Consider the following 26,829-nt stretch of genomic DNA (forward strand, 5'->3'; position numbering starts at 1 on the left):
GCACTTGCAGAATGCTGCAGGCATATCTAAGAGCAAGGTTTATTGTTTTCTGTTCCAAAATCAAAGGCTGCGTAAACCTTTTAACTTTAAAGAAATACTCATCAACCTGTTTGCATATTTTTTCTGACTGCTGAACGCACCAAGGAGGTTTTCTCTTTACATCTTTTTATTTGCATCTATTCTGCAGCTGACCTGCACAATGCAGGGTCAGGCAATTATGAATTGAAATGCCACTTTGTTGTAGTGATTTTGTTGCCTGACAGAGATGGAGTGAAGACTGGCTGCTTTGTGGCATTTTATTAACAATGTTTGATGACTAAAAGAGAGGTGCCTCAGGGAAACATTACAGGCATGTCGTTAAATGGGATTCCGTTCAGAATGATCACTATACAGGAGCGAACTAAGCCACCTATTTAACTTTTTGAGTATTGCAAAAAGACAACTTTTTTTAAAAAGTCTGTTTATGAGAACATACATTTTAAGAAAAGGTTTAAAACTGCAACTCTATAAATTATGATTACTCGTTTATTAAAACGGACTGGCACATTCAATCCAAATTTGGCGTCTGAACCGTTTTAACTCACTGTAGCTGGCTTGTCAAAAATATCTGGTGCAGGTAAACAAGGGTTACAGTAGCCCTCAATTGCTGAATCTGCCCAACTAAATTGATTTAGTACATGAGAGCACAGCTCATTTGGTCAATGCAGAGCACAGTACAAAGAGTCAAGGAGACACAGATAATGTGTAATCCAATTACCTCAGCCAAGCCTACACACCATTTATGAAGGTCTGCGTCATGAGGTTATGTAGAAACCCTTATTCGTCTAATAAAACTGCTCTAAAGGCTGACTGAGTTTTGTTTTTTTTCCTGAGAACTGTAGGTATACATCCTATCTGGGGAAAAAGTGGTAACCTCTCAAATGATTCAATTATTTATTTGACTTTTTAAAAAAATCCTTTTACTTGTTGGTGAAAGGCAACAAACTTTGCCTGAACTGATTTGACCATTTCAACCAAGTTATTTCTAAGGAGCATCAAAACGTCATTATTTTTGAAATATTTGTCTCAAGCACATCTGATGTAACTAATGAAAACCTCCATCAGATGTGCCTGAGATTACACCTGATTCGCAAAAGCGAGCTTCAATTAAAAAATTTTTCTTTAGGGCATTTAATAATTTTGAGGCTGCAGAAAAGATTAAATGTAGAATTTGGTGTTGAATTGGGGTAAAGATGCTAGTAATATTTGTTTTATTTTACTATTTAGACTATTTTTCATTGTTCAATGGAAAAAAAAAAAAGTAGAGATTTTTTTTCCCCAATAAAAATAATTTGCCATGCGATCTACAAAAATGTCCAAATATACATAAAGATAAATTGATCTGTCCATGTCCCAGAACATTGTAAAAGTATTCCCAAAAACACAATTCACTTTGTAGTTTAACATGGCAATACACTGAAATGTTCATAGGCTACAAAATACTTTACCACTGCCCTGCGTTTGTAAAATGATTCCAAAGAGGAAAATTACATCTTAAACACAGCTCATTTTTAAAATGTTGATTCTTTGTCGTCGCTTACAAACGGTATAAATCTCAACAAAGAAATACTCATTTATTGGGATGTTTTAATTAAGAAATGATAAAAATATTACAACCTAAAATACAACATTCAGCATATTTAAATCCCAATTTTTTTTGTCCAAGCCAATCATCCAGTCAAACTGTAAGAAAATACTGTAAATAATAAAATACCATAACCACATCAAACCAAACATTGAGTAAAAACTTTGATAAAAAATAATGACTTTCGTGCGTTTCATTATCTGTTCACAATCTATAAGTAAATACAGTGATAATACTGTGCTTAGCACTGATTATATTTAATAACTATAAAGTTATTCAGCAATAAAGGCCAACGATGACAGTGACCATTCATTTCCTGTATATTCCATCTGAGATGATTCTGGCGGTAGTGATTATGGTTGTGACGATTTGAAACAAGCCTTAAAGACAATATGTGGGGTCTTACAGCCACAGAGTATATAAAAGAGCAGCAAACATCTGGAGAATATGTGATAAATAAATGTTTTCCATGCATAGACTACAGTACAGCATCTCATTCTCTCTGCATTCAAGGAACCAGAGGAGACAAAACTGTTCAAAAATAAAAACAATGAAATGCAAGAAAAAAAAACTGGGGAAATTACTACAGTAATTTCTGCAGTTCAACGGTGAAGCTTTACCACAATCATGCATATGACGGATATTTGGCCATATCTGTAATTGGTGTTAAAGAAGAAAAAAAATAGATCGCACTTAAGAAAACAAAGGCCTCAAAGAGCAACAAGGATTCACTATTGCTATTAGTTTCATAAACCTTTCACCAGACGTGGTGTCACAATACGAGGCTCCGATAATACCACCAGCAAACAGACAAAACCCTGCTTTGGTAGCTTGTGTCAGAACCACAAACCTAAAGGGAGTCTGGGTGTGTGTGTGTGTGAAAAGGTGATTTTAAGCACCTCCGAGTCAAATACTGAGCTGTATTTTGTCTCGCAGACACATAAAGTGGAACAAAGTTTAAGTTGCAGTTCTTGGCTTGTTATTGAGGTTCTGGTGTCACATGTGGCATCCTAGAATCCTGCTCAGGGTTGGACGCTGCAGGAGCAGAGACTTTTTCAAAGATGAAACTGTAGAGAGTGACGTGGGGGCGCGTTGTGCGACAGTTCTTGCACTCTTCGTTGAAGTACTGGATGAAGAGGCTGTACAGCTGTCCTGCGATGGGGAAAAGAAGAAGAACAAGAGCAGTGAAAGAAGATATATGAGCATTTCAGAGACAAAAAGCAGGTTGAGGGGCAAAGAACAAGAGAGACTGGAACTAGCAGGGGGAAAAAAATGAAAGTGCGCTTTGGATCATTTATAAATCTCACACAGACACGTATAGCATGAGCTGTTTTTTTTCTGCACACAGGCCCACTTTAGGAAATGGATGGCTGGAGGGGAATTTCTCTGAACGGCTTCAATAAATGTCAGCAAAAGGAAGAAAAAAAGCGGGGAGTAGAGAGCCGATGCCGGGGTTAGTTCAGGCAGTAATCCACTCTTTGTCCCAGCCTGAATGAATGGATGAGCTGAGACAATAGCTACAGTCTAAAAGACTAAACTTGTGTGTTCTATTATATGCATATAGACAATCGTGTGTTGATGCCAAAATGGAAAATCTCTCAGTCGATTCCCAACAGCGGCTGTTGTATAGCGTGGGTTCCGAAACATTTCACACATCAAAATACCACACTTTTCTAATTTAATGTTTCAAAGATGTCTGAAAATTAAAGCAAAACTCACAGGAGTACGGGACTCAGAAAAAAAATATTTTAGAGGGAAAAAAAGAAAATACGTGAATAAATTGTAGTTTAAAGATAAGGGGTGCTAATTAAATATAAATAACAAAAGAAGTACTTGTCTAGAAATTTGTACTTTTTTGTCAAAGATAATAGAATAAAAATAAATAAATTAAGTTGAGACACTCATTATTTTCTCCATACTTTGATTTAATTTATTGTGGTAATCCACATATGGAAGATGATAAAATCCTGACAGATCCAGATTGTTTAGGAACCTTAAAGACGACTCCAGTTTGCTGACAGATATGTGTCAACTAAGTATTGAAGACGACCAAAAACTGTTACATAATGTTAAAATAATTAACATAAATGCTGAAACGAGAACTGGTCTTCATAAGTTGATTTCAGATGTGGTGAAAACTGGACATTTAAAAGGTGCACCTATTCAGCGAACATTAATAGCTTAACTCAACTAATCATTAAGTCTCATTTATTAGGATGCATGTCTGTGTCTTACCAACTGTAACTCTCCTTTCAGTGAGGAACGTGTGCATTTCATGAACGTCTCTCATAAGCTGAGCATCTCCAAATGTGAAGTATGCGACATCTCTCCCGGCCTCGGCAGCTGCCATCAGCTGGATCAGAGCTGGAAGGTAAAGAAGCGGCATGTTAAAGGGAAACCTTAAACCAGCAACACTAAACTGGATAGGCATTAATAATTTCAAGATTAAACATTTGACCACTGAAACTTCTATCGGCACGAGTAGCTGGTCAAACACCAAGAAAGGTGTGGCTTTGGGCAGTAGAGAAAATGAGTGACAGGAACAATTTGCATGGGAACAGTAAATAATGCTTTGCTAGTAGAATAGCCTCATCAACAGCACTCAATCTTCAGGTCTTTGTAAATGAGGTTTTAAGGTTTTTAAATATTTAAAACAGCTGTTATAGTTTTCTGATTTATTGCCTCACAGGACCAACAAATCATCTACAAAAAGGTTTATAATCTTTACAACAAAATCACAGCTTGGTGTTATGTAGCTAACATATGTTAAGTAAGCCATTTTTTATGTTTAATTGTAAATACAGCAATTATGTTCTAAATATACCAGCTCTAGATAGAAATATACTTTATTCTTAATGTTGGTTGGGGTTTAGAGGCATAAAATTCAATTGCTATTATTTGGATAATTTAATTCCTTGGGAAATAACTAAAGATCAGTGGATCAACAGATCAACTGACATCTCCAGCTTTAAATATATGCATAAAACCCCCCCCATAAAACACAGCAAAACCATTTTAGTTGAAACAATCATCCACTAGAGAACAACATGTAATCCACTTGTGACCAGAACTAAACAGTTTATGGTTGGAAACTAAAATCCAGTCGTTTTCCTCCCACCAGTGAAGGGATCAACCTAAACTCTACCAGGTTGCAGTGACAACCTGGTAGACACAGAGGACACATAATCCATCTTTTACAATGAGCACCAAGTAGTTGAGGTTGGAAGACTTCCTTGCCGCAACCTGAACCTTACAGCTCCACATATTGTTCATTGGATTAAAGTCTGGATTCTGGCTGAGTCACACCCAAGTTTTTTTGACTTGCTGTCAAAATAAAAGGTTGTGAATGGTGATGAATGACCAGTGAGTGCAGAAATGTCTAAAAGCACTCAAACAGCTCTGATTCAACCATTGCGAATCAATACTTGAAAGTAAGTAATTTAAATTACAAACAGTTTTTTTTTTTCTGTAATGTGGCATGCTAAAAATAAATAAAAATCACAAAATTTTAATTTAAAAAAAGGACACATTTTTGATGCATTTAGATAATTGCTTTCACACATAGTTCAGAACTTGGAAAAAAAAAATCCAGAGGTCAGAAAATTACCCACAAAATCTCTGATCAGCGCATAAAGTAAAAAAAGCAAAAAAAAAAAAAAAAAAAAGCCTGAAAAACCAACTGGCCAGTTGGATGGGCACTGTGTACTTCCTACTTCGGTATGCCTTCACAGAAATAACCGCTTTGACTTACATCGTTTCTTTCCAATAATCAATCATAATTTTAATGGGAACCATCAGTGTTTTTTGGGCAGATCAAAAACAGAAAGCAAGTAATGGGAGGGTGACACCTTGGGAAAGCTGCTAAGTGACTATCAGACATGAATCTGTTCCTGTGTCTTACTGTACAGGCTGCACAGCAGTGGGATTCCTTCAGCAGGAGCCTTGACGGCTGTGACAAGCATTACAGATGCTTGTCTGTTGTGCTCATCAATCACTCTAATTAATCTAAAATATATTTTTAAGCTAGCAAATAGTTTTTTTAACTACCAAATGAAAACCAGTAAAGCTACTAACGATACCTTTCAGGCGTGTGTCTCCACCAAAGGCTCCACAGCCCCAGTTGCCAGTGGCTACAGCAGGGAGGTGCTTGATGTTAATTTTGCTTCGATAAAATCCGCAATATGCCTAGAAAATATGCACAGGGATTAGGAGGAAGCAACGCTTTCTGCAGTATATTTATTTTAAAATATGATAAACCTATAAAAAAAACAAATACAATGTGGAAATGAAACATGCAATGAGCTTTTCAAAGTACACATGAATAGAATATTTTTCTTTTGAGAAAATCCAGAAATCTTTTTTCCTCACCTTGTTCAGTTCCCTGGTAATCTTCTCAGGAACAAACTGTTCCAGGAAGTGTCTGTATTTAACAGCATCAATGGCCACAATCTCTGTACACCTTCTCTGCCAGTCATCCCTAGAAACACAGCAATGCAGAAGACGGGCGGCCATTATTCGTTTTTCTTCCTTTACACTCCAAGTGATCACAACCCACTTTCTTTGAATTGTTAAACAACTAAAATTATGACTTGTTTTAAACAAAGGCAGAAAATACCTTGGCGTCTCGTCTTTGTAGCTTTTCTGCCACTTGTAGCTCTCGGCATAACCAGAATATTTACTGTATTGTTCAGTTCCTGCAGGGAAACAAAAGCAAAGCCAAGGAACAAAAATCTGTTATTCGGTGCTCGACAGTGGGAGCACACAGCGGGACTAAATCCTTTTCAGCAACTTATTTCCTAAATCAGATTTAGTGCTTCTTATGCTCCCTGTGTGAGTACAAAGTATCAGCTTTTATTGGATTGTCATAAATAACCCCCCATTGATTTAATAAGTAATCTTCTTTGGAGGTTTAAAATTAAAAGCCGTTAGCCAACATAGGAAGAGATATTACGGAATAAGGAAACCTTCTGTCAAAATAGATTCATGAAGTATGACACACATGCATGCCAGCAAGATTTTAACTTTTATTTACTACATAAATCTCCCATGACAACCTTACGGTTATGGCTCTAAAATCCTGGTGGAACTGTTAAAGCTACTGATGAGTGTGATTCAAGACAGGAAGGTGACTCCCAATCGGAAGGTTGTATCATTCCCTGGATTTCCCAGGGTCCTTTAGGAAGACACTGAAGCATGTGTTTGTCTTAAAGCAGAGTTATCACTGAGCAGAAAAGTAAAAAAAAAAAAAAGTACTGCATAGCCAAAAACTTCACACATCAAGAAGTTGAGTTCTTCTTGCACTTGTTCCTGTTATTTTATGTAGGATATTATATAGAAAACTATATTTTACAGTTTAAAATGCTTATAGGACTCAAAATGCACCGATATGCAGTGCTAACTTAGATTCTCGTTAGGACCAACTTTAGAGTGATCACTTTTGCTTCCAGTAAGCCGTTTGTGTGTTTTTTTTAACATTAATAAAACATCCACAAACAGTTTTCTTTTTCTTTGTTATTTTTCTTAACGCAAGTGCAATAAAAAAAATTAAAATCAGGTAAAAGTAAAAAAGTTAAGTTATTGGCCCATAGGAAGAACCTTTTAGCAGTACCATAATCTTATTTCTGGTGTCATTTCAAACCCATTTTAAATAAATTAATGTCTGCTTAAACATCTTCAGGATGCACATTGTTTTTCTGGTTCTTCCCAAACTGAAACCCAGCTCTTGCAACGGCATTACAGTTATTTCTCTGAAATATAATTCCTTTACTTTATGGAGAAAAGAGAAATGTAGTGGTCATGGCATTGCAAATACACAAAACAGGCCACCCATATCGCTTCATCCATCAGAGGAACTGACCACCTCCTTCTTCACCTTAATCAAATTTATTTTGTTGAATGTCCGTGACGGCATCCTGCCAGACAAACTTCCATCACAAGATTACATCAGGGAATCTCTACCTTCCCGTCTACAAACTCACTCACGTCAGCGTTTGTATTCCATCTTTCAAGTTATCTCAAGGTAAACTCCTAAATGCTCTTAAGGAGTTCTGTTAAGGAGCTCTGGGGACAGACATAAAGACTAAAATTAGAGACAAGAGTTTAAAAGGAAACACTGCATACGTGCATTGAATAATCTGGAGGTTTTTAATGAATATATGGCGTAATGGGTCCATTCCATTAGTGGCTGCGATGACCTGAGTTGGGCAATAAATTCCTTTCTGTCTAAATGTAATCATGTTAAGTGCAGAAGGAAAGGGGGGAGGGAAGGGAACAATGGGAGGGAAGGAGGAGACTTATCAATGAAGGTCGCTAAGGAGAGTTTCAGAAAAACAAGATGGCGCCTCAATGGTTTTTGTTTTAGGGGAATGACCAAAGTGGTGCAGGGGCTTAAAAATCAGATTCTCCCCTTTGTAGTTTATACCCAGCCAATACAAAAGGGAAACAGTGATGGAGACTCTTTCTTTTTCTCTGTTTTTGTTATTTACTTACATTAAATGAGCTAAAGTCAGGCTGCACAGTTAGTAGAGCTGTTGCCTTGCAGCAAGAAGATCCTGGGTTCGAATCCCGGCCCAGGGTCTTTCTGCATGGACTTTGCATGTTCTCCCTGTGCATGTGTGGTTACTCTGGCTTCCTCCCACAGTCCAAAAACATGACTGTCAGTTTAATTGGTCTTTCTAAATTCTCGCTAGGTGTGAGTGTGTGTTCATGGTTGTTTGTCCTGTATATCTCTGTGCTGCCCTGCGATAGACTGGCGACCTGTCCAGGGTGACCCCCGCCTCTCGCCAGGAACGTTTGCTGGAGATAGGCACCAGCACCTTGCAACCCCACTAGGGACAAGGGTGTCAGAAAATGGATGGTTGGATGAGCTAAAGTCAAAGATAACAAAATCTGAGAGTTATGTAATGTGAGCACCATGCCACCTCTTGTGGAAACAAAAGTACTTCTGGGATAAATTGATTAAATATGTTCCTAATAAATATCCCTAATGTAAAAATAAATTGGATTTTGTCACGAGTGAACTAACCATTTTGTTAATTAGGTAGAAGATAAATGTGACAAGTCGATAAGGGAACACATCCCCATCTAAAGTCTTGTGTATGGTTTGGGCTCGGGTCACTATCCGCTTCCAAAGCTACATAGAAATCCCACTGGATTAATAAGAGTCAATACTATTCAGCTCCATTGATTACGTGTCGAGTTAGATTACAAATTAAGCAATACTGAGATGCTCATTTGAGACAAGTGACAAATTATTAATTTTCAGTATTTAGCAGACAGATGCATTGTTCAAGCTAAAAATGTGGCTTTGGAAAAAAAACGTTGGTTTAGGCAACATGACTTCAAGTGAAGTTTTGACATGGTTTAAATGACCTGGTTTAAAATTAACTTAATTTTTCAGTTCCAGCACAAAAAAAGCGTAAAGTCAAGACACATGACTTTGCGATAAATATTGTGTCGTTGACACAATAAATAAAGGCTAATACCTCAAAATTACAAAGAAGTGTATTTCTGACTTTAGACAGAGTTGTTTCAAGCAATCCATGTCAAACCAATTAAAGTCTGAATCCTAGTGATTATTTGCTTTTTGTTTAAAAAAAAAAAAAAAAAAAAAAAAAAAGACCATGAGTAACCACGCACCTGTTATAATGAGGCATTCATTGTGTTCCAGAGCTTCAGTAAAGAGACGAGAAACAATGAGCTCTGTGTTGATGAGGAACCGGATCTCCTCCTGGACCAGTCCCTGTCCTGTGACTCCGCCTCCTACATACCTGTTTGCAAAGTCAACCTAATGAGGGGGGAGGAGAGGAGAGATACAGGTAAGGTGCAAAGACTGAAAAAGGAAAGTACGTCCTCCTTTATTTTTAGGTTTTAACACTAAAGCAACCATCTCAAAAAGATTGAAATCATGTCACATTTTTCTGAACCCAATATTGTGCATCAGCTCATTAGTTTATTTTATTGCAATATTAAGGATATGAACTTAACATTTTAATATATTTTGTCAATTATTGCAAACAAAAACAATTAAAAGCTATTTATACGGTAACTTATTTCCTGTCTTTTTTTGTTTTTAAGGCTCCTTTCTGATACAGCTTGTGTATAGAGGTATGGTTTTTCTATCACCAAGCTTCCCACAGTAACATTAAATTATATTTAAAAAGATGTATTGATTTTTACAGTAGTTTTCAGCACTATTCAAACAATAGCACATACCGATAAGTCTTTACCAATTCTTCCCCAGGAAACGGCCTTATTTGCATCGACATAATAAACAAAGGCTGCTACCTCATTCAGTAATGGTAGATTTTAATTTGGCTGCAAATAAATGAAAAACATCCCCATTTTAAACTTAAACCAAGTTTACCTGCTAGCACAACTGAGTCAAACATACAGTTGCATGCAATACTATAAAATAATATACAGTATATATATATTGCACTTTGGGTTGTTTATGCAATGCTGATGACAGGAACTGCTATTGTCACTCTCATTACTTGAATAAACAACTATTATTTTCCCATTAGCCGTCACCCACAGAGGAGGTTTAATACAAACAAATGTCTAAGGATGACCATTTCCTCCTTGGTGACAATCAAATTAGAAAATCAAAACAAAAACAATGCACATGAAATTGTAATAGAAACAATAAATACCAATGAAATACAAAATGTACAGCGGAGCAACTGTGGAAATCCTAAACAGTAAAGCTCTGTTGAGACTAAATATTAAATTTTATCTCTAAAGGACAACATTTGACCATCCCTCGTCACTTCCAGCTAGTCAAAGGTAAATGAGTAAAACATCTTATGATCTCAGAAAAAGCCAAGTGGAGAACATTTTATTCGTTTCACCAATTAAATTCAACAACTGAAATAGATTTAGTAGATAAGGTGGAATACATAAAGTGTGTATTTTTGGTAATTTTTATGATTATGTCTTAAAACTCATAAAGACCCAAAATTCAGTTCCTCAGAAAGCTTGCATAACAAATAAGCCTCCATCCAAAACCTTACAGAGAATCTGGGACACTGTCAAGAGAAGGATGAGAGGCACCAGATCCAAGAAGGCAGACGACTTGAAGGGAGTGAATAAATCCACCTGGACTTCTGCAACACGTCTGCAGTAACACAAACTGTGCGCGTCCATGCTACACAGCACTGTTGCAATAATTCAAGTATTAAATGCATATGCTAGAATACATGGACACACGTCACATGTTGAACTGAATTACTGAAAATGTACAATTTTGATGAATTTATTGAGATTAAAATGAACAGACATAAATTGCTAAAATTAGAAAGTTTTTTTACATGAGACGGTTGTAAAATGATGCTGTCATCTTAATATATTAATCTTTATTCTGAAATATCGCTTCATTATCTGGTCATATAATATAGGCCATTGTTAATACATAGGCCTAAATCCAAGATCAACAATTCTATGCAAAAATGAGGATGCTCAAATCTCCCTCCAAAAATTCTCTCTTCGTAATCATCTGTAAACACTTGAGGTGTAGGGAATATTTTACAGATGCCACACTGACATCCTTAAATCACCGTCCTTTTTTGGGTGGTTTAGATAAAAGAACAGTCCGTCCAATCACAGAGTAGGTACTCATACATGCTGTCAGAAGTGAGGGTTCTGCTCAGTGGCCCGCAGCTACATCAATCTGTGTGACAGTAAGTGTGTTTGTATGTGCATGTTTTCCAACCAGTCACCCAACTCCTCACCTTTATCTCTGGTTCAGCTCCTGACCTCACCCCCTCCCCCCTTCAATCTCAACCCCTGACAGGATGACAGCCTGCTCTGCCCCATCCAAACAACACACAGCCACTGTCCGGCCTGCTGAGGTAGCCGTCAATTCTCTTGCAGGACTCTTGCCCCAGAGGGTCATCCCAGTGCAATGCCTAACTCTCGTCATTTATATTTTCTCCATGTGCCATCTTCCCTCTATCCTCCCACCCAGGGGTCCTCCCCTCCACCCTTGCCTCTCTGAGCTGCTCATGTGTATACAAATACTGTCAACTGCAGTAAAATAAATAAATGCAATAGCAGCAAAGGAACAAAGAGGGGGAGGATAAAATCCAGTGGGGAGAAATAAATACCTAATTATAGGTCTTAAAAAAATGAAGTATAATTTTTACCACTTTATTTCTTTCTTTTATGAAGCAAGAAGGCTGTTGATTATTGGTAGGTGTGTAATCTTGAACAATATCAGTGCAGAAAAGGAAACAAAAAGCTCAAAATCATATAAATGGTTTTAAAGACAGAAATTGGGTTCAAAATATGCAATGATGAAAATTGCCAGTCACTGCCAAATTGCTCCATAAAGAGTACCCATCTCCCTCCAAAACATTTACTTATATTGTATAAAATCCAACACAAAGTTAAAGCAAATATTTGCCATTAATCTGAAAAACTTAGACTCCAATTATTTTCTGTTGATCAAATTCTAATGACAGCATTTTGTTGCACAACGGTTGTTTTTCCGCTATCGACTCATTTATTAAAGTTGTAATGTTTTTGTATTATTTCTCCAAGCTGCCACCAGAGGGATTTCTGCTGTTCCCTTTGGCATTTTTAAACATCTGGTAAGATAACAGGATGAGATTGTCCCTACGGAAAGTTGCTGTGGACTTTGACAGACCTGAAGTATGAATATCACAAGCAAAAGTGTGTTAAAATTGCAAACTACAAACTCAACTTGACTAAGTTTGCAAACTGGATGACACAAAGTTGCATTAAAAAAAGAAAAAATATGCACATAAAAGCTGAAATTTAAATTCTGCTATAAAAGCATGAAAAAGAAAGTCAGGAAATTATTGAGTCATGTTAAAATATTCTTTACCTGAAGCATCCCGTATCCATCATCCTCAATTGTCCCCTTACAAGTAATATGTAGGCGCTTCAGCTGAGTCAGAGAACTTCACAGAACATTTTTGGTTACCGACTGCTACTTGTGTATTTTGATGAAAAATTATACATTATTCTAAATTACCAGTCTTGAATAACAGATTTGGTTAATAATATAAGTGGTGTTTACCTTTCCCAGTCTGGTGGACTGGTAAGAGTTTGTCTTGTGAATGTAACAAGACCATTAGGTCCTTGAAAAAAGACACAAAGAATAAAATGGTTCATTGACTCAATAACAAGAACAATTAGATGAAACTTAAATCATTTTTGGAACTTACTTGTTTCAGTAACTCTCCTGAAGTAACACAGCAGGGTTTTTAACTTTTCAATCTTTCTAGGAGAAGAGCCTTCAAACAACCTGAAATGAAAAAGAAACAGACATTTGACTTCAACAAAAAGCTTTACAAAGAGCTTTTTCTACATGATGATGTCAACTCAGTAATTTATTAAAAATCCATAACAACAAAAACAATTTTTTTTATGTTCCAACAGAAAAGAGAAATTCACATTTTACAGAAACCTGTAAGAAAAAAAAAAAAAAAAACTTGCTGCTTAGATTAGACAAGACCAACATCACTGCATATCAACCTGAACCTCAAAGTTCAGATTTCCAAATCTCTGTACACATCATCTATAATGCAAGCTAAACTTTCAAACAGAACAATGTCTGGTCCAACCTTCCTTCCTTAATACAGTGATACTGCCTGCCGGTGTTTTAGTTTTTGGGAAGTTAAAACTAAGGTGGAAGAACAAGTAAGGAGTGGTAGACAGAAAACTTAAATCACCACATACAAGGACACCCTCCATTAAAAACAGCCCAAGGTCTTGGTTAATTAAATTAAGCATTTATTTATGTTCCCAACTGTTTTCTGTTCAGTTAAGATTTAAAACAGAGGAATGCACTAAAAGCTCCTCAGTGATAAAAAAAAAAAAAAAACATTAAATACAATTCAAGCATAAATGGAGAACTTCAGTTCTCCCCCAAGTATAAGAAAAAGATTTTTAACATCCTACATAGATAACAGTAAGTCTTGCAACAGGGAAAATGAGCTTTAGAGACACAGTGGATGAGAAATGGGTTCAGAGTCATATTTAAAGTGTTATTAAAAAATAAAACAATGAATTAAAGGGAAGCCACAAGCTATTTGCATATATTTTCAAAGATAAAAGGCTGCATCATCCACAAATGTCTGCTAAATATAACTAAGTTAAAAAAAAAAAACATACATGCCAATTAAATCAAATTACGTAACTGTAATTCTTATTCTGTTGTATAGAGACTACCATAAAGGCTGTGAGAGTTTTCTCTTTACTGATCGTATACTTTTTTCACTCAAACAATAAGCGGTGCATGAAACTTTTTTTGCCTGTAAAACATGGTTCCTGTCACAGCCTTCTCAAACAGCAGAAAACACAAGTTAAAGAGTCTGCTGCCTTCTGCGTTCCCTCTCGAATACATCCATCACTTAGCAGAGGACAAACCTTGACAGTTCTGCCAAAACAGCAATCAGCAGATTGCTTGCTGCTCTGCTTGTCCAAGAAGGAGAGCTACTGTAGCCAATAAGCAAAGTGACGGACACTCCCTCAATTACCAGGAGAAAGGGAGGGTCGGTAACGATCCAGGGCCCATTTTAGACTGCAGTGGTTGTCTTATTTCATCTTCTCAGAAAGACCACAGCCAACCCCCACCCACTCTAGTTCTGTCCTGCATTTTTGCTGCTGGCAGAAATGCTGATAAGAGGTCCAAGTGGTCCTAAAAACCCAGCTATGCAACTGAATCAATGGTTATATTATTACAGCATTCTTGCAGATAGCACACGCAAAGATGGGACCAAAGTACAGATAGAAGCACAACACTGGAAAGGTATTATGTGGACTGAAAGAATAAAATAACACTGATCACCTCTAAAGTGTAGCAGCCACATATTTGTCTGCAGCAGCTTAAGGGTCATTCAGATTAAATAATAGTAAAATAACATAATCATTGTTTAGCTGCATTCCTCATCATTTATCTCTATAAATAGAGAGTATTAGAGATAAATGATGATTTATCAAAAACAGCAACTCCAGTTTGTCAGGCAACAACTGGGTGTTATGACATTACTCCTTACTATCACTAACTAGAAGGAGGAGCTCCAAGAAAACAAGAAAATTGAGTTAAAGAAGTATCTGGAAAAGGTATTGTTATAATGAGGCATTTACTGACCAAACTGAGACAAAGCAGGTAGCACAATCTCACTTTTTTCTGCGCCCTTACCCATATGGTATATTAAAAAAAATCTCATCAATTGTAATTCTGCAGTTGTTATGGCTGTGTTAAAACTAAACACGAACGTTAAGGGGCTGTATGAACAACAGAGAGTTTTCTGCCCAAAAAAAAAGATTTTTTTATTTTAAGTAACAGAAGAAAGGTATTTTCATACTTTGAGAAATGTCTAAAAATACCCTGTTAAGTTTTTAGAAAGAGTTTAATGGCTCACTTCAAAGAACAAGACAAAACAGAATACAGAGTTCATGAATGATGAGATTTGAGAAATTTTAGAGAAAACTAAGATACACATTTTTAGGCTTTAACAAATCACAACCACACACACAAAAAAATAAATTTGTGTAAAGCAAGGAACTACTTTCTTTTTTTACTTCAAAATAAAAGTCTCAAACATACAGTAGCTCGCTGGTGCAAAGTACTATACCCAATCGGCTTTAGAGTGTTTCAGGAACCCCTAAAAACTTTAGAAATGTGCACTGTGAATGCTGATATTAACGTTGTGTACTTTAAAACAGTCAAGACAAAGTGTTTCAAATAGCCCTCATATTGTTTTATGTCTTCAATAGACCATTTACTGTTGAACTAATTGAAAGAAAAAAAAAACAAAACACCAATTTATAAAACATGTGCTACACTCTTCATCCCACACAGAGCACATTACAGAAACAGGGGAAAAAATAGATAGATCTCAACCTAAAACCCTTTCTAGTGAATTTATGTCAAGGACAGTAAAACTAAATGTTTCACCAAAAAAAAAAAACCAATCAGTTTACTAATCTTATATCAGTAAACTGACAGAATTAGTCAAACTGAGTAAAAATCACAATGATTTCTGTTTGATTGGTTTTAAAGGCAGTAGCTCCCCCTGATGGAAATAATGTTGTTATCTTGAATGGAAGAAATACAATGAAAACATCGCCTTTAGGCAAGATATTCCTCACACTTTCATTCATACTGGTCAAAGTCTTTAATTAAAATGACAGTGTTAACACTTAGCAATAGACAACACAAACTGAGCCCTCCTCTCTCCTGTTTCAAGCAAAGGTTTACAAAAAAAAATTCAACAAGGCATTTATTTTCACAATATGTCTGAATTATGGAGACCCAGTACTGCTTACAGTACTGTGAGTGCTATGTTTCAAGAATCATGTCTCCATCAGTGTTTGTTTACCTGTAGAAGTTGATTTCAGGATAGTTGCAGTACTCCGACTTGCGGGAGTTGCGTCGAGGGAATGTGCAGAAGAAGGCGTTGGCCAAAAGACAGGCTATTTGCTCCTGAGACAGAGTCAGGGAATGGTTCATACCCGACTTAAGTAAAGGAATTGGCTGGAGGGAGACAAAAACAGAACACAAACACACAATTTTGTAAGCATAATAAGACTAGCGGATGATGTCAATGCAACCAGACAAAAACTGGAAGACTAAATACCACCCAAGCAAAAGTGAATACTGAAAATAGATACAAGGTTTTGTGGGTGCAGTAGTGCAGGTTGGAGGGCTGATGAGTTCAGAAAATTTGTTTAGCGATGTAGCAAGCAGGAGATAAGGAGGGCTCCATTAGTTAAATGGGTGGTAGTAATTAAGGTTCCGTTTTTGTTGCTCTCCCTCAGGTTCGTTCAGTCAGACTCATGGGGCCCATCAATCTTTACTGATTAGGGCTAAAGAGCCTCCCAAGGCCGCCAAATAGGCAGATCGATACCACCTCCAATCAGACACCCATAAACATTACCTTTTTAAACCCAATACTACAGACAATCTTTATACTTTCCAGCTTTACAGTCTTACTAACAGTGGTGAACAGTTGACTCGCTTGGAAAACCACAGGAGAGTTTTTTTCCTCTCCTTTCCGGGTGGGAGTTGAATTCAGGAAATTGAATTAACTAAAGACTCTGCAATAGATAATGCAATTACAAAAATACCAATCTTGTAATAATTCCTGTATCGCTATAATGGATGAAAGAGTCTGAAAACAAAGACAAATGAAGATGACATTAAGACAGACCTCTAAGAAGGACCAGCTGTGTGTACCAGGAATTTAAAAGAGGTCTGTGGACTTTAATGGTCAGTGAATCAGGCCCGGTTAGACTAAATGCATTTCTCAATGAAAGGAATCCCTGGTGCAGAATGTTAACTTCAGCAATGAAAGAATGACAAATGGTCAACAAGCAGAGTGTGCAATACCTAAAACAAACAAACATATATGTAGTAATCTGTTTAATCATAAAAAGGGCTTGATGCAAGAATTTAAAGTTAACTAGCTGGCTTTTAGATTAGCTAATCTAACAAATATGTACCCAAAGTTCATAAAACCAAGTTACTCAATTGTTTTTGTTTCTTTTCGTAAGATTATCTGACTCAGGCATATGATTTAATCCAAGAAAAAAAACCTTCAAATTTAAAAACACAATGCTACACAAAACATTTTGAATGAAATAAGTACAAAAGAAAATATGTTTGTATATTAAGAGTATTAACAAAAAAAAAATAAAAAATCATTCTGCAATGCTATAAACTAAGAATTAAGGTAGAAAAATGCTTACCATTGTGCAGAGGCGAGGTGCACTAAGTGCGAGCTCGACCATATCAGGTAGTATGCCCTCAAACAGCTGTTGCAGCTCACAAAGCTCAAGATACTGAAATGAAGCCAAAATACAGAAGTGGAGTCAATTTTTATTAAACTGATATAATATAATATTCGAGGAACCTCCAATATTTCCTAGAAATCGTTGCATGTACTAACATGCCCAATTTCAACAAAACGTAAAAATAAATAAATAAATAAAAAATCCATAAATATTGTATATATTGCTATTTTTATTTTATGCTAGTGTTAAGATAGCAGTTTATTTAATTTACCCTTTAAGTTTGAATAATTTACCATTTTTCTCCAAACTGTTTTGCTATCATCTCCCCTCCTTTTTCAGATTTTAAATGCCTAAAATGATTTTGCATTATAGTATTATATCAAAGATAGACTATTTTTAAACATGTATCTATTTTACATTTATTTATTTATATCACTCTCCTATATTTTTCCCCTTTTGCTTTACTTCCACATGCATAATTAATTTACTTGCTCTTTTTTAATTTGATTTTCTGGATTTCAGTTCCCCCTTCTCTCTGCCGGACTTAAGAAACGACAGGACCAGTCATACTGTTCTGGTCCATGTGGTCTTCCAAAACGTTGACGTTACACCTCTTGGACATCAAACAGTCCCAACGTTTTAAAAGGAGGAAAAAAAATAAATAAAAAATGCTGCTGAGCCACTCGCAGCACAGAACACATTTTCAGAGGAAACTACCATCAATCAGAAAATGAGCCCGCCGTGACCGAGGCACCCATACTTCAGCTGCAGCTTACCTCAGCATCCATGGGCAATTCCCTCTAAAATAAACATCCAGGTTTTCCATCATACACCCAGATTTACAACACAATCATTTACGAGCGTATTGGCTTCGAATGTCACCATCATCAATCACTTGCCTTATTCTATCAAGGTAAGCAGGGGAGCTAGCACTGATTAAATGGACCTTCTGGAGCAAATGCAAATGACCAATTGTGGGGAGAGTGGCAGGCTGGTTGATTTTCAAGAGGAAGTCTTCTGCGGTTGACTTAGCGAGGAGCATTTATATGGCTGCAGAGCAGGTCTGACTAAACGCTGTCAGAAGTAATGAGCTGGCAGACATCATAAAATGCTCCTGTGAGACTAATAGATGGTAGGTGGTGATGCAGCAGGATGATGGCAGAAAGGGGAGAGAACTGCATTTAAACAGCTAAACCAGCACAGTCCCATGTGCTTAGGAAAACCATGCGATTTCCATATTTAAATGTCTTAAAGTATCTCCAACAAGTCCTCATAATTAGAGATTACAAGTTAGTGGTGATTTTATCTTCTGGTTAAAAGGTAAATGTTATTTTGTGAGGGGAAAAATTCCACAAGTATTGGTTTTTGTTTATAGTAAAAATGGTTTCATAAACAGCACAGAAAACACAAACCGCTGGGTTTTTGTTTCACTGTCAGAGGTTCATTGGTAAGAGCTACATCAGTTATACTTACTCTTGGACTGTTACCCTGCTCTGTCCTCACAAACATTCATCAGATAGTGACATGGTGACAGTTTCATTCGGCCGAGAGAGAAACACTACGACGATTTACAGACAAGCTCTAATTTGGATAACCCTTTTTTTCCCCCCTCCTATGGCTGCTACACATTGAGAGGAACGTCAATCATTGACTCCGGGGCAATATCCCTCCACACAATTACCCCTAGCCCCTGGAACAAAATGTTGCTCTGAATTTAATCAGGCAATCCTGAGTAAGGAGAGGAACAACAGTTTCATTTCAAATTTACGATAATCTGCTTGAAATTTAGTTTGTAAGATTAACTAATAGGGTTCCCTTCACATGTTTATTACCAAAGGATTTTAAAACAACTTTTAAAAACCACAAACAATATTAATGGATAGGTGGATTGACAGAAAGGCAAAGATATAAATGACTTTATAGCAAAGTGAAAAACAGTTCAAAACAACAGCAAACCTGCAATCGCTGATTAATAAACAAAGAAATATATTACAGCTTAATTAGACATAGATATTATATTTAATTGACAGATATCCACATTTTTAATATTGTATTTTGTGTATTATATATTGAACAATGCACTTTACAATGACAACATATGTTGTGCACAGTAAATAAATAGAAGAAAGAAAAGAATGAAAGAAAGATAGATCAACATATTTTCCAGGATAGAAAAGAAGTCTTCAATACAAATATGTAGCCACACGCTTGCTTCTGTGTCCGAGGTTATTCAGGTCTAGACTGAAAAACTAGACTCACTCTACATTAGGTGCATAAGAACCCTGATTTAAGAAATGTGGCAGTCCTTCACAACAGTAGGTATAAGATTATGTTCAGAAATTAGTATGTCTTATTGGTATAACATCTAAAGAACAGACGTCTCCCACAACTGACATAAAGCCACTTGTCAATCAATCCAGTGAGTTTGTCAGCAACTGACTAATCGGCGGTTGGAATTTGTTCTGAAGTGAAACACCTCTTAACTGGAGGAACTGGATCCGCTTTATCTCAGACAAGGTTGCTGAAGTTTATTATTAAAAAATGTGCTGCGTTCATAGAGATTTGGTGAAAACTAACAGTGAACAAAACAAAAACAAAAAAACAACTGTTAAATGTTGCGAGGTGGGAACATGTACTTAATACACACTTAACCTGCAGCATTTAGAGGTTGGAATAAAGTTTATTCCATTTCCAAAACCCAAACAGGGCCTGGAAGTATATAAAATATGGATTCAAGTTTGTACATTATCAATATCACAAAGAATTGCTTCTACAACAATACAGATTATTTACAAAAAGTACAAGCATTCATGCAAGTATATAATATATTTGACTATGTCATTATTTTTTTTTTAAAAAAAGCCATCAACAGACATGCCTTTTGAGCATCCGTTTCTAGAAAGTTTTGCACTAAAATCATGTTGCAATGAGAAAAATATGCTTTATTATTTTCTAGTATCAATACAGACTAGTACTTAAGCAATGAAGATTATGCAAAAACAAATAAAAATGTACTCTCAAGTCTTAATTAATTGAAGGCATATCATCCCAGCAACATTCCACACCTTTATCTAATATGATACGTTTCCTTGGTAACATGCAGTCCTGTTTTCATACCTTTAGTACTCTTCATTGAAACATGGAATAATACTGAAGCTAAAACAACAAAGTGTAAACAGTAATGAGGATTTTGTGCCATCACAGTGTTTCCTGCAGGGTAATACAATAAATTAATGTCCTATAAAAGGTCCACATTCAAAGTGATTGGACAGAAAGACATGCTGGTCGTAGAGGCCATGAAAGGCAAGTGTCTTGCCTCCCTCCTTAGTGTCTTTAGAGATTTAATTGGACATTTTAATTGCATTGAATTAAGTCATAAGAGCAGGGGTGGGCACTCCTGGTCCTCGAGGCCCAGTGTCCTGCAACTTTTAGATGCATCTCTACTTCAACACACCCGAGTCAAATAATGAGGTCATTAGCAGGACTCTGGAGAACCTGACTGCACTTGGGAGATGATTCAGCTGTTGGATTCAGGTGTGTTGGACCAGGGAGACATCTAAGAGTTGCAGGACACTGGTCCTCGAGGACCAGGAGTGCCCACCCCTGCAAGAGGCTTAAGTTGCTTTTGACCCAACGAGTCTTACTCCGAAAAATTATTTCCCACAAGAGAGAAAAGGAAAATGGTCTGAGTAATTCGTTATGAGAGAATGGACGCAAGAAATAAATGTACCTTTTCTAGTGAAATCACAGAGCCACCTTAGAAGTCGTATTTAATTAACTGTAATAACTTGACCAGCATATTTACAAAGAAAAACATTGATGATTAGATATCAATGTATATACTAAAACTTGTTTTCTTCTTAACTTTAGGGAGAATTACAGTTGATATGTGTCAAAAAAATATTCCTTAAGAATGCAAATAACTCAACACAAAACATCTCAGAAATCAGTGCATTTCAATGAAAAGAGTTCCCACCAAAACAAATGCTTTGGTTTTATTTGATAGTAATAATAATATTTGTTTGCATAGTTAGAGTAAACTGAGGATAGAAAGTGAGAAAAAGAGAGAGAAAATTAAGATAAGCCATTGCTCTTGTTTATATGCAACAGCTGCTGATGCTCTGATCTGCACTCATCTGTGCTAACCGTAAGGTGCTCCCAGGAGCCTCTCAGGCACCTGATGAGGATGATGAGCAGCAGCAGCATGTGTGCAGTCAAACGAATTAAAGCAGACTTTCTTCACAAGCAACTATAAACTGTAATATGCCATTAGCTTGTTTCTTTTTATACAATAAACTAAAGATATCATCATTGTGGCACATCTTCATTACCGTTTTTAATTAATATTTTAAATAACTTATAAAAAACAAAAGCTCAAAGTTTTGCCGTTTTCACATGAATAAAAGCAAAAAAAAAAAAAAAAAAAAAAAAGGCATACACTGTATGACTATATGTTTCTTATTTACTTTGTAAAACAATCATGTTCAGAACTGCTTACCTCTGTGCAAAAAAGGTTCAAGGCAGTAAAGTCCCACTTTTTTGCATGGGCCGTGTTGTACCTCAGTATTGCATCCTGAGGAAGAGAACGGAAGCTATTTATTTTCAGAAAATTGACAAGTTAAGGTTGGTCGTCATTGATCTTAAATAGAAAACTCAAATGTCTCAGGATAGCACTGTCTGAGAAGTTTTATAGCAACCTGAAGAATAAGAGTTGCAGACTCTGCCACCATGTGGTTGTTTGTGGTATACATTTAGATATTCATAAAATGTTTTAAAAGAGCTAAACTAAAACCTAAGAAGAAACTCTACAGATTAGGCTAGATAATATATTTTTTTAAAAGCCAATGGCATTTCTTCTCTTTGGTTCTGAACATCAGTTAAGAAGTTTTTTTAAACTGTTTAAATAAGCAACAAAATAAAACTCTTTTAAAGAAATACATAAAGAAAAAAGTTGATGAAATGAATTAATCAAGATTTGAATTGCTTAGTTTAACAACAATGAGCTGAAATTATGATTGACTAAACACACAAGTCTAAAGCCCTCTTACCCTGACATCCAGACAACTTTTGAATCCTCTGTGTAAGGCAGTATGGATCAGTTCCCACCGACTCTGGAAACCACTTCCATCCTTTATAGTTATTATTAAAGAAAAACATAATACTTATCATACAATAGTGAGATCTTTTCGAGCAGTTGCGTGATTAAACAGGGAGGCTATGGTAAACATAAAGCATGAAACTATAATTAATATACCTCAGTCTCCAAAGGAAACAGATTTTTTTCAGAGCAGGGCATCTTAACGGACAAATCATCCCACACATCTCTGAACTTGGAGGGGTATGGGATGGGTACTTCTCCCTCTCTGAGGAGATCTGTCTGTAACAAGAAAGGCAACAAATCCCATCTTAGCACCTCTTCTGCTTAATGATCTTGTTTCATGTAACAAGATGTCTTTATTGCCAAGGTTGTCACTGATTATAACTCAGTTTCTAACAGAAATAACATTATTATTATCATGATTTGTGAAATTATTATGGTTAAGAAATGATAACGTGTGATGTTTAACACCACAGTAGTCAGTTTTCATGCAATAACTATGCACCGTTGTCTAGTTTGGCTGGCCTGGATGTTGATGGTACGGCTTTCTTGTAGCCTCACACAAGAACATTCAGAGTTCCTGGGGGACAGGCAGCGGAGGAAAGGCAGAGAATCTTTACTGACAAGACACCCTGAGGGAATCTCAGAGCATGGCTCAGCTCAGCGCCATCTACTTCATTTTCTCTCTCATGCTGTCTGTATCTCTACATCTAAAAGAGAATGTTTCACAGCTTCTTGCCACTAATTAAAACAGAAGATATTTCAAGCGAATCACGCTCTGGAACGTCTGTGTTCTTGGTGAGACTAAAATCTTCTTTTTTCTGTTGTTTTTTTTTTTTTTACTACTAAATAAAAAAGTGGTTGTTGACTCACCCTAATTGTGACAGTATGATTTGGCGTTGCTTTTAGGTGAGACAGAGGTGGAGCGCATTGAGGTTTTCTGTTGAGCTCATCTATGGGAGTCCCCAGCCATGCTTTGTCCAAGTTACACTGAAAACTGAAAAACACAGGTCAGTGAGAATGGAGTTAAGTAAATAGCACTGTCTGAACAGTCTTTTCTTTCTAAGACACCAACCATCATATAAAGAAGTTGTACCTTTTACTAATCGCATCTGGCTGGCTCTCAATTAAGTCCTGACTCATATCAGATAAGCCGCTGCACTCCCCCATCTCCACATCTTCTTCTTCGGTGCTTGTGGTGACAGGACAGACTTTTTCCTGAGTCAAACTTCCAGAGTCGGAATCTTTCACAACCTGTGGAGATTTTATACCCGGATCCTTTGCAGAGTCCTCCGCACAGCCAACCGGACCATCACAACAATCCGATAGACTGTTGACCACACTATCACACGAGGGACTGTCAGGGCTCAGCATTTCCACATCATTAGGTGTTCCAGAAATTTTCCTGGGACTAAGACAACGGGTGAGTTTTGGATTTGACATGTGTGCGGCAACGCAGGATGTTTTAACTGGGTGAGGACCGGGTGAACTGGCTCGCCTCGATTTCTGTCCATTGCTGTTGTGAGCTTGGTCACTTCTGCTTTCAGAAGTGACCGATTCATCCCCTACACCTGCAGACACACAGTCTGCCGAATTTAGAATAGCCAGGCCATCGGGTGTGTTCTCTGATGGTGTGTGGTCTTTAGCTTGATCGGACGTTTGAAGCTCTCCTTTTGCATCAGTTTGTTGAACATCGCTCTTTGTGTCTTCTGGCCTGGGGTCATCAGTCAAACTGTAGCAGAAAAGGGAAAATAAGGAACTCAACAAAAGAGCTGCTCTTTTCCAATGGTAATACTGTGCCTCGCAAAAGTATTCAGACCACTTAAAAGTGTTAAATGTTATCACAGTACAACTACAAATTTCAATATATTTTATTAGGATATAATGTGATTAAACATTATGCATAGCTGAAGTTAAGGGACAGGACAAAGTTTTCTAAAGTATTAACAAATCCAATTTTGAAATATCTAGAAGGTAAAGTACACATTCTCCTTTTGTCTGATACCACTGGAGAAATTTGGGTAAAGCCAATTCTCTACAGAAGTAATCCACTTAGTAATTAGAGAACACTTTCTTGTAATTTAATCTCAGCAAAAACACAGGTTCTCTTGTTTCTTTTTAACTCTTGGCAATCCTGCAAGAAAACCTGTTAAGGTTTGGAACAGACTTGAGACCGAGTTGTAGATTTACCTTAACAGCGCTAGACATGAAGCACACAAGTAGAGCTACAACAAAATGGCTTACACCAAGCATGTATTTGTTAAAGTAGACCACTAAGCAAATAGTCCAAGTATAAAACTGCGTGGGAAAACTGCGTGGGAACTGGGAACTAACAGGACTTTAGGGAAAAAAAAAAAAAATGTTCAGGAGTGCACTTTACAATTATGTATAATTTACATAAGCATCACAATTTGTGTTTATAATACAAGTATTGAAAATGTTTGAGATGAATCAGTACTACTGCAGTCCTTTATCAGAAACCGGAAAAGCAAATAGCATCCATACCTGCCTAAAGCTTCTCGGAGTAGAACATAAAATAAGCATGTAATGTAAAAAAAAAAAAAATAATAATAATAATAATAATAATAATAATAATAATACGCTTTACCTGATTTGATTATCCATCTCTATCAGTCGCTAACAAGTCAAAGCAAACACACCTGTGAAAAAAAAAAACACCAAATGAAACTATAAACTGTGCTACAATTACTTCGACAAGATACTGCAAGATCTTTAAACAAGTAAAACGAGATTTGAGTTGGGTTACATGTCCCTCGCTATTTCAAGGCTAATTTAGATGGATTGGCCGCCGTAAATATTTCAGAACACGAAGCAATATATATGAAATTGTTAAATAAAAGAGAAGACCAGATAGCAAACAAGCTGTCAGCGGTAAGTAGAACCACAAACTAAGATGAGCAAGCTAATTGACTAGATAATTATTCACAATCAATAAACCAGAGGAACGGATGTTAGAGAATGTGTTTCTGAAGTATTTGTTTTTCTCCCAGCCTAACTGTTAAAATATCTTGCTGTGTACATCCCGACCCGAGTTGTCTTTGACTGGCAGAAAGATTTAAGCGCTTTTAGATCGTCTTAGCTTCTGGAAAACAAAATATAAACACCTTGAGCAAGCTAGCGGTACTGTCTTTTTTTAAAACAAAGAAATGTCCACTTACACCGGTGCACCTCTTAAAGGGAGACGTTCGACGACAAAGCATTACAAAATCATCTTAATACCACTGCATGAAAACTGGACCTCTCCAAATATTACTATTTAAACATTAACTTTCACCTCGTTTCTCCAGATGCGGTGACACCACCAAGTCAAAACCGTTCTTCTTGTTTGCTTTATAGTGGCGGTTGGCAAACAGCAATCTGGTGCTTTACCGCCACCATGCGGTAAGGAGTCTAAATCAGGCTGAATAAGTGTCGTGGAAAAAAATTCTATTTCCAAGCACTGTTCAGGTGAAATCACTCAATCAGGTTTATTCATATATTGTGCACAATACAGAGAGCTTGTAGCACAATCAGTAATGAAGCAGGTCTGGATGAAAAGCTTGCTAAGCTCTGCCAGGCAGAGACAACACATGAGTTTTATACCAGCGATGAAGAATTCAACAAAGGGAGAGACAGTCTGGTTCTGAAGCAGCAGTGGAAAAACAACTTCTAACCTTCTACATGAAACCCAAATAGTTCTTTTGGTGATAGTTCATAAGCATTTTATATGACATGACCAGCAAATGTGACCTTATAGTAATTTTTCCATGACAATAAGCTAAAAGAAAACTGTTATTTTAGCTAACCCAGTTTTCATAAAATAAAGGAAAATAACATTAAAGCGTACATCAACTGGCCATTTTCTTTAGCGATTTATGAGGGTGTGTTGTCCTTTGCTTTTTGAGACCCATTAATTCTGTTCTTTCTCTCTGATATATCCTGCATGCTCAGTTGTTCCCCTCGAATTTTCATTCCTCAATCATTCTCAGACTCATCTCCCTATTGTAATGTTGCATTAAGTCCTGAGTGTCCCACCTGTAGTAGTCATGATCATTTTATATATTCTGTTTCTTCAAGGTCAAACTTCTACAAACTTCCTTTTTAAATTCTCTAAAACCATATTTTAATTTAATATATCCTCTATTTTTAACATTTGTCCTTATTTTCATCATTTTCTTCATAATAGTAATTTATTAGAATATAAGGAAGATTTTCTGAATGACTTCTTACTGAACTAAAAATGAACTAAAATCTCAACATAATGATTAGATGTTTTGTCTTCTCAACCCAACAATGCAATAATTTCTTCTGTGTCAGATTGTCCAATATAATTCCCTCC

At 36.5% G+C, this 26,829-nt stretch overlaps 1 protein-coding gene across 2 annotated transcripts; it reads right to left on the bottom strand.

Annotated features, from left to right (window-relative positions):
• Positions 1-950: 950 nt before the first annotated feature.
• On the bottom strand, positions 951-25,881 carry parga (poly (ADP-ribose) glycohydrolase a). 2 transcript variants are annotated; one of them, XM_044137457.1, is made up of 18 exons: positions 25,786-25,881; positions 25,099-25,150; positions 23,587-24,222; positions 23,364-23,487; positions 22,647-22,769; positions 22,441-22,521; positions 21,891-21,965; positions 17,348-17,440; positions 15,979-16,133; positions 12,817-12,896; positions 12,669-12,729; positions 12,474-12,549; positions 9,263-9,410; positions 6,240-6,318; positions 5,993-6,101; positions 5,704-5,809; positions 3,860-3,988; positions 951-2,776 (listed from the first exon to the last, which is right to left on the bottom strand). In XM_044137457.1, exons 2-18 carry the CDS (start codon positions 25,113-25,115, stop codon positions 2,604-2,606), a joined length of 2,265 nt encoding a protein of 754 aa, XP_043993392.1. In that variant the 5' UTR covers positions 25,116-25,150; positions 25,786-25,881; the 3' UTR covers positions 951-2,603. The 2 variants fall into 2 exon arrangements, with proteins under 2 accessions (XP_043993392.1, XP_043993391.1); XM_044137456.1 differs by having other exon boundaries at positions 25,670-25,846.
• Between the last annotated feature and the right edge of the window lie 948 nt (positions 25,882-26,829).

This window comes from Gambusia affinis, linkage group LG13, assembly GCF_019740435.1.
Source record: "Gambusia affinis linkage group LG13, SWU_Gaff_1.0, whole genome shotgun sequence".
Lineage (NCBI taxonomy): Eukaryota > Metazoa > Chordata > Actinopteri > Cyprinodontiformes > Poeciliidae > Gambusia > Gambusia affinis.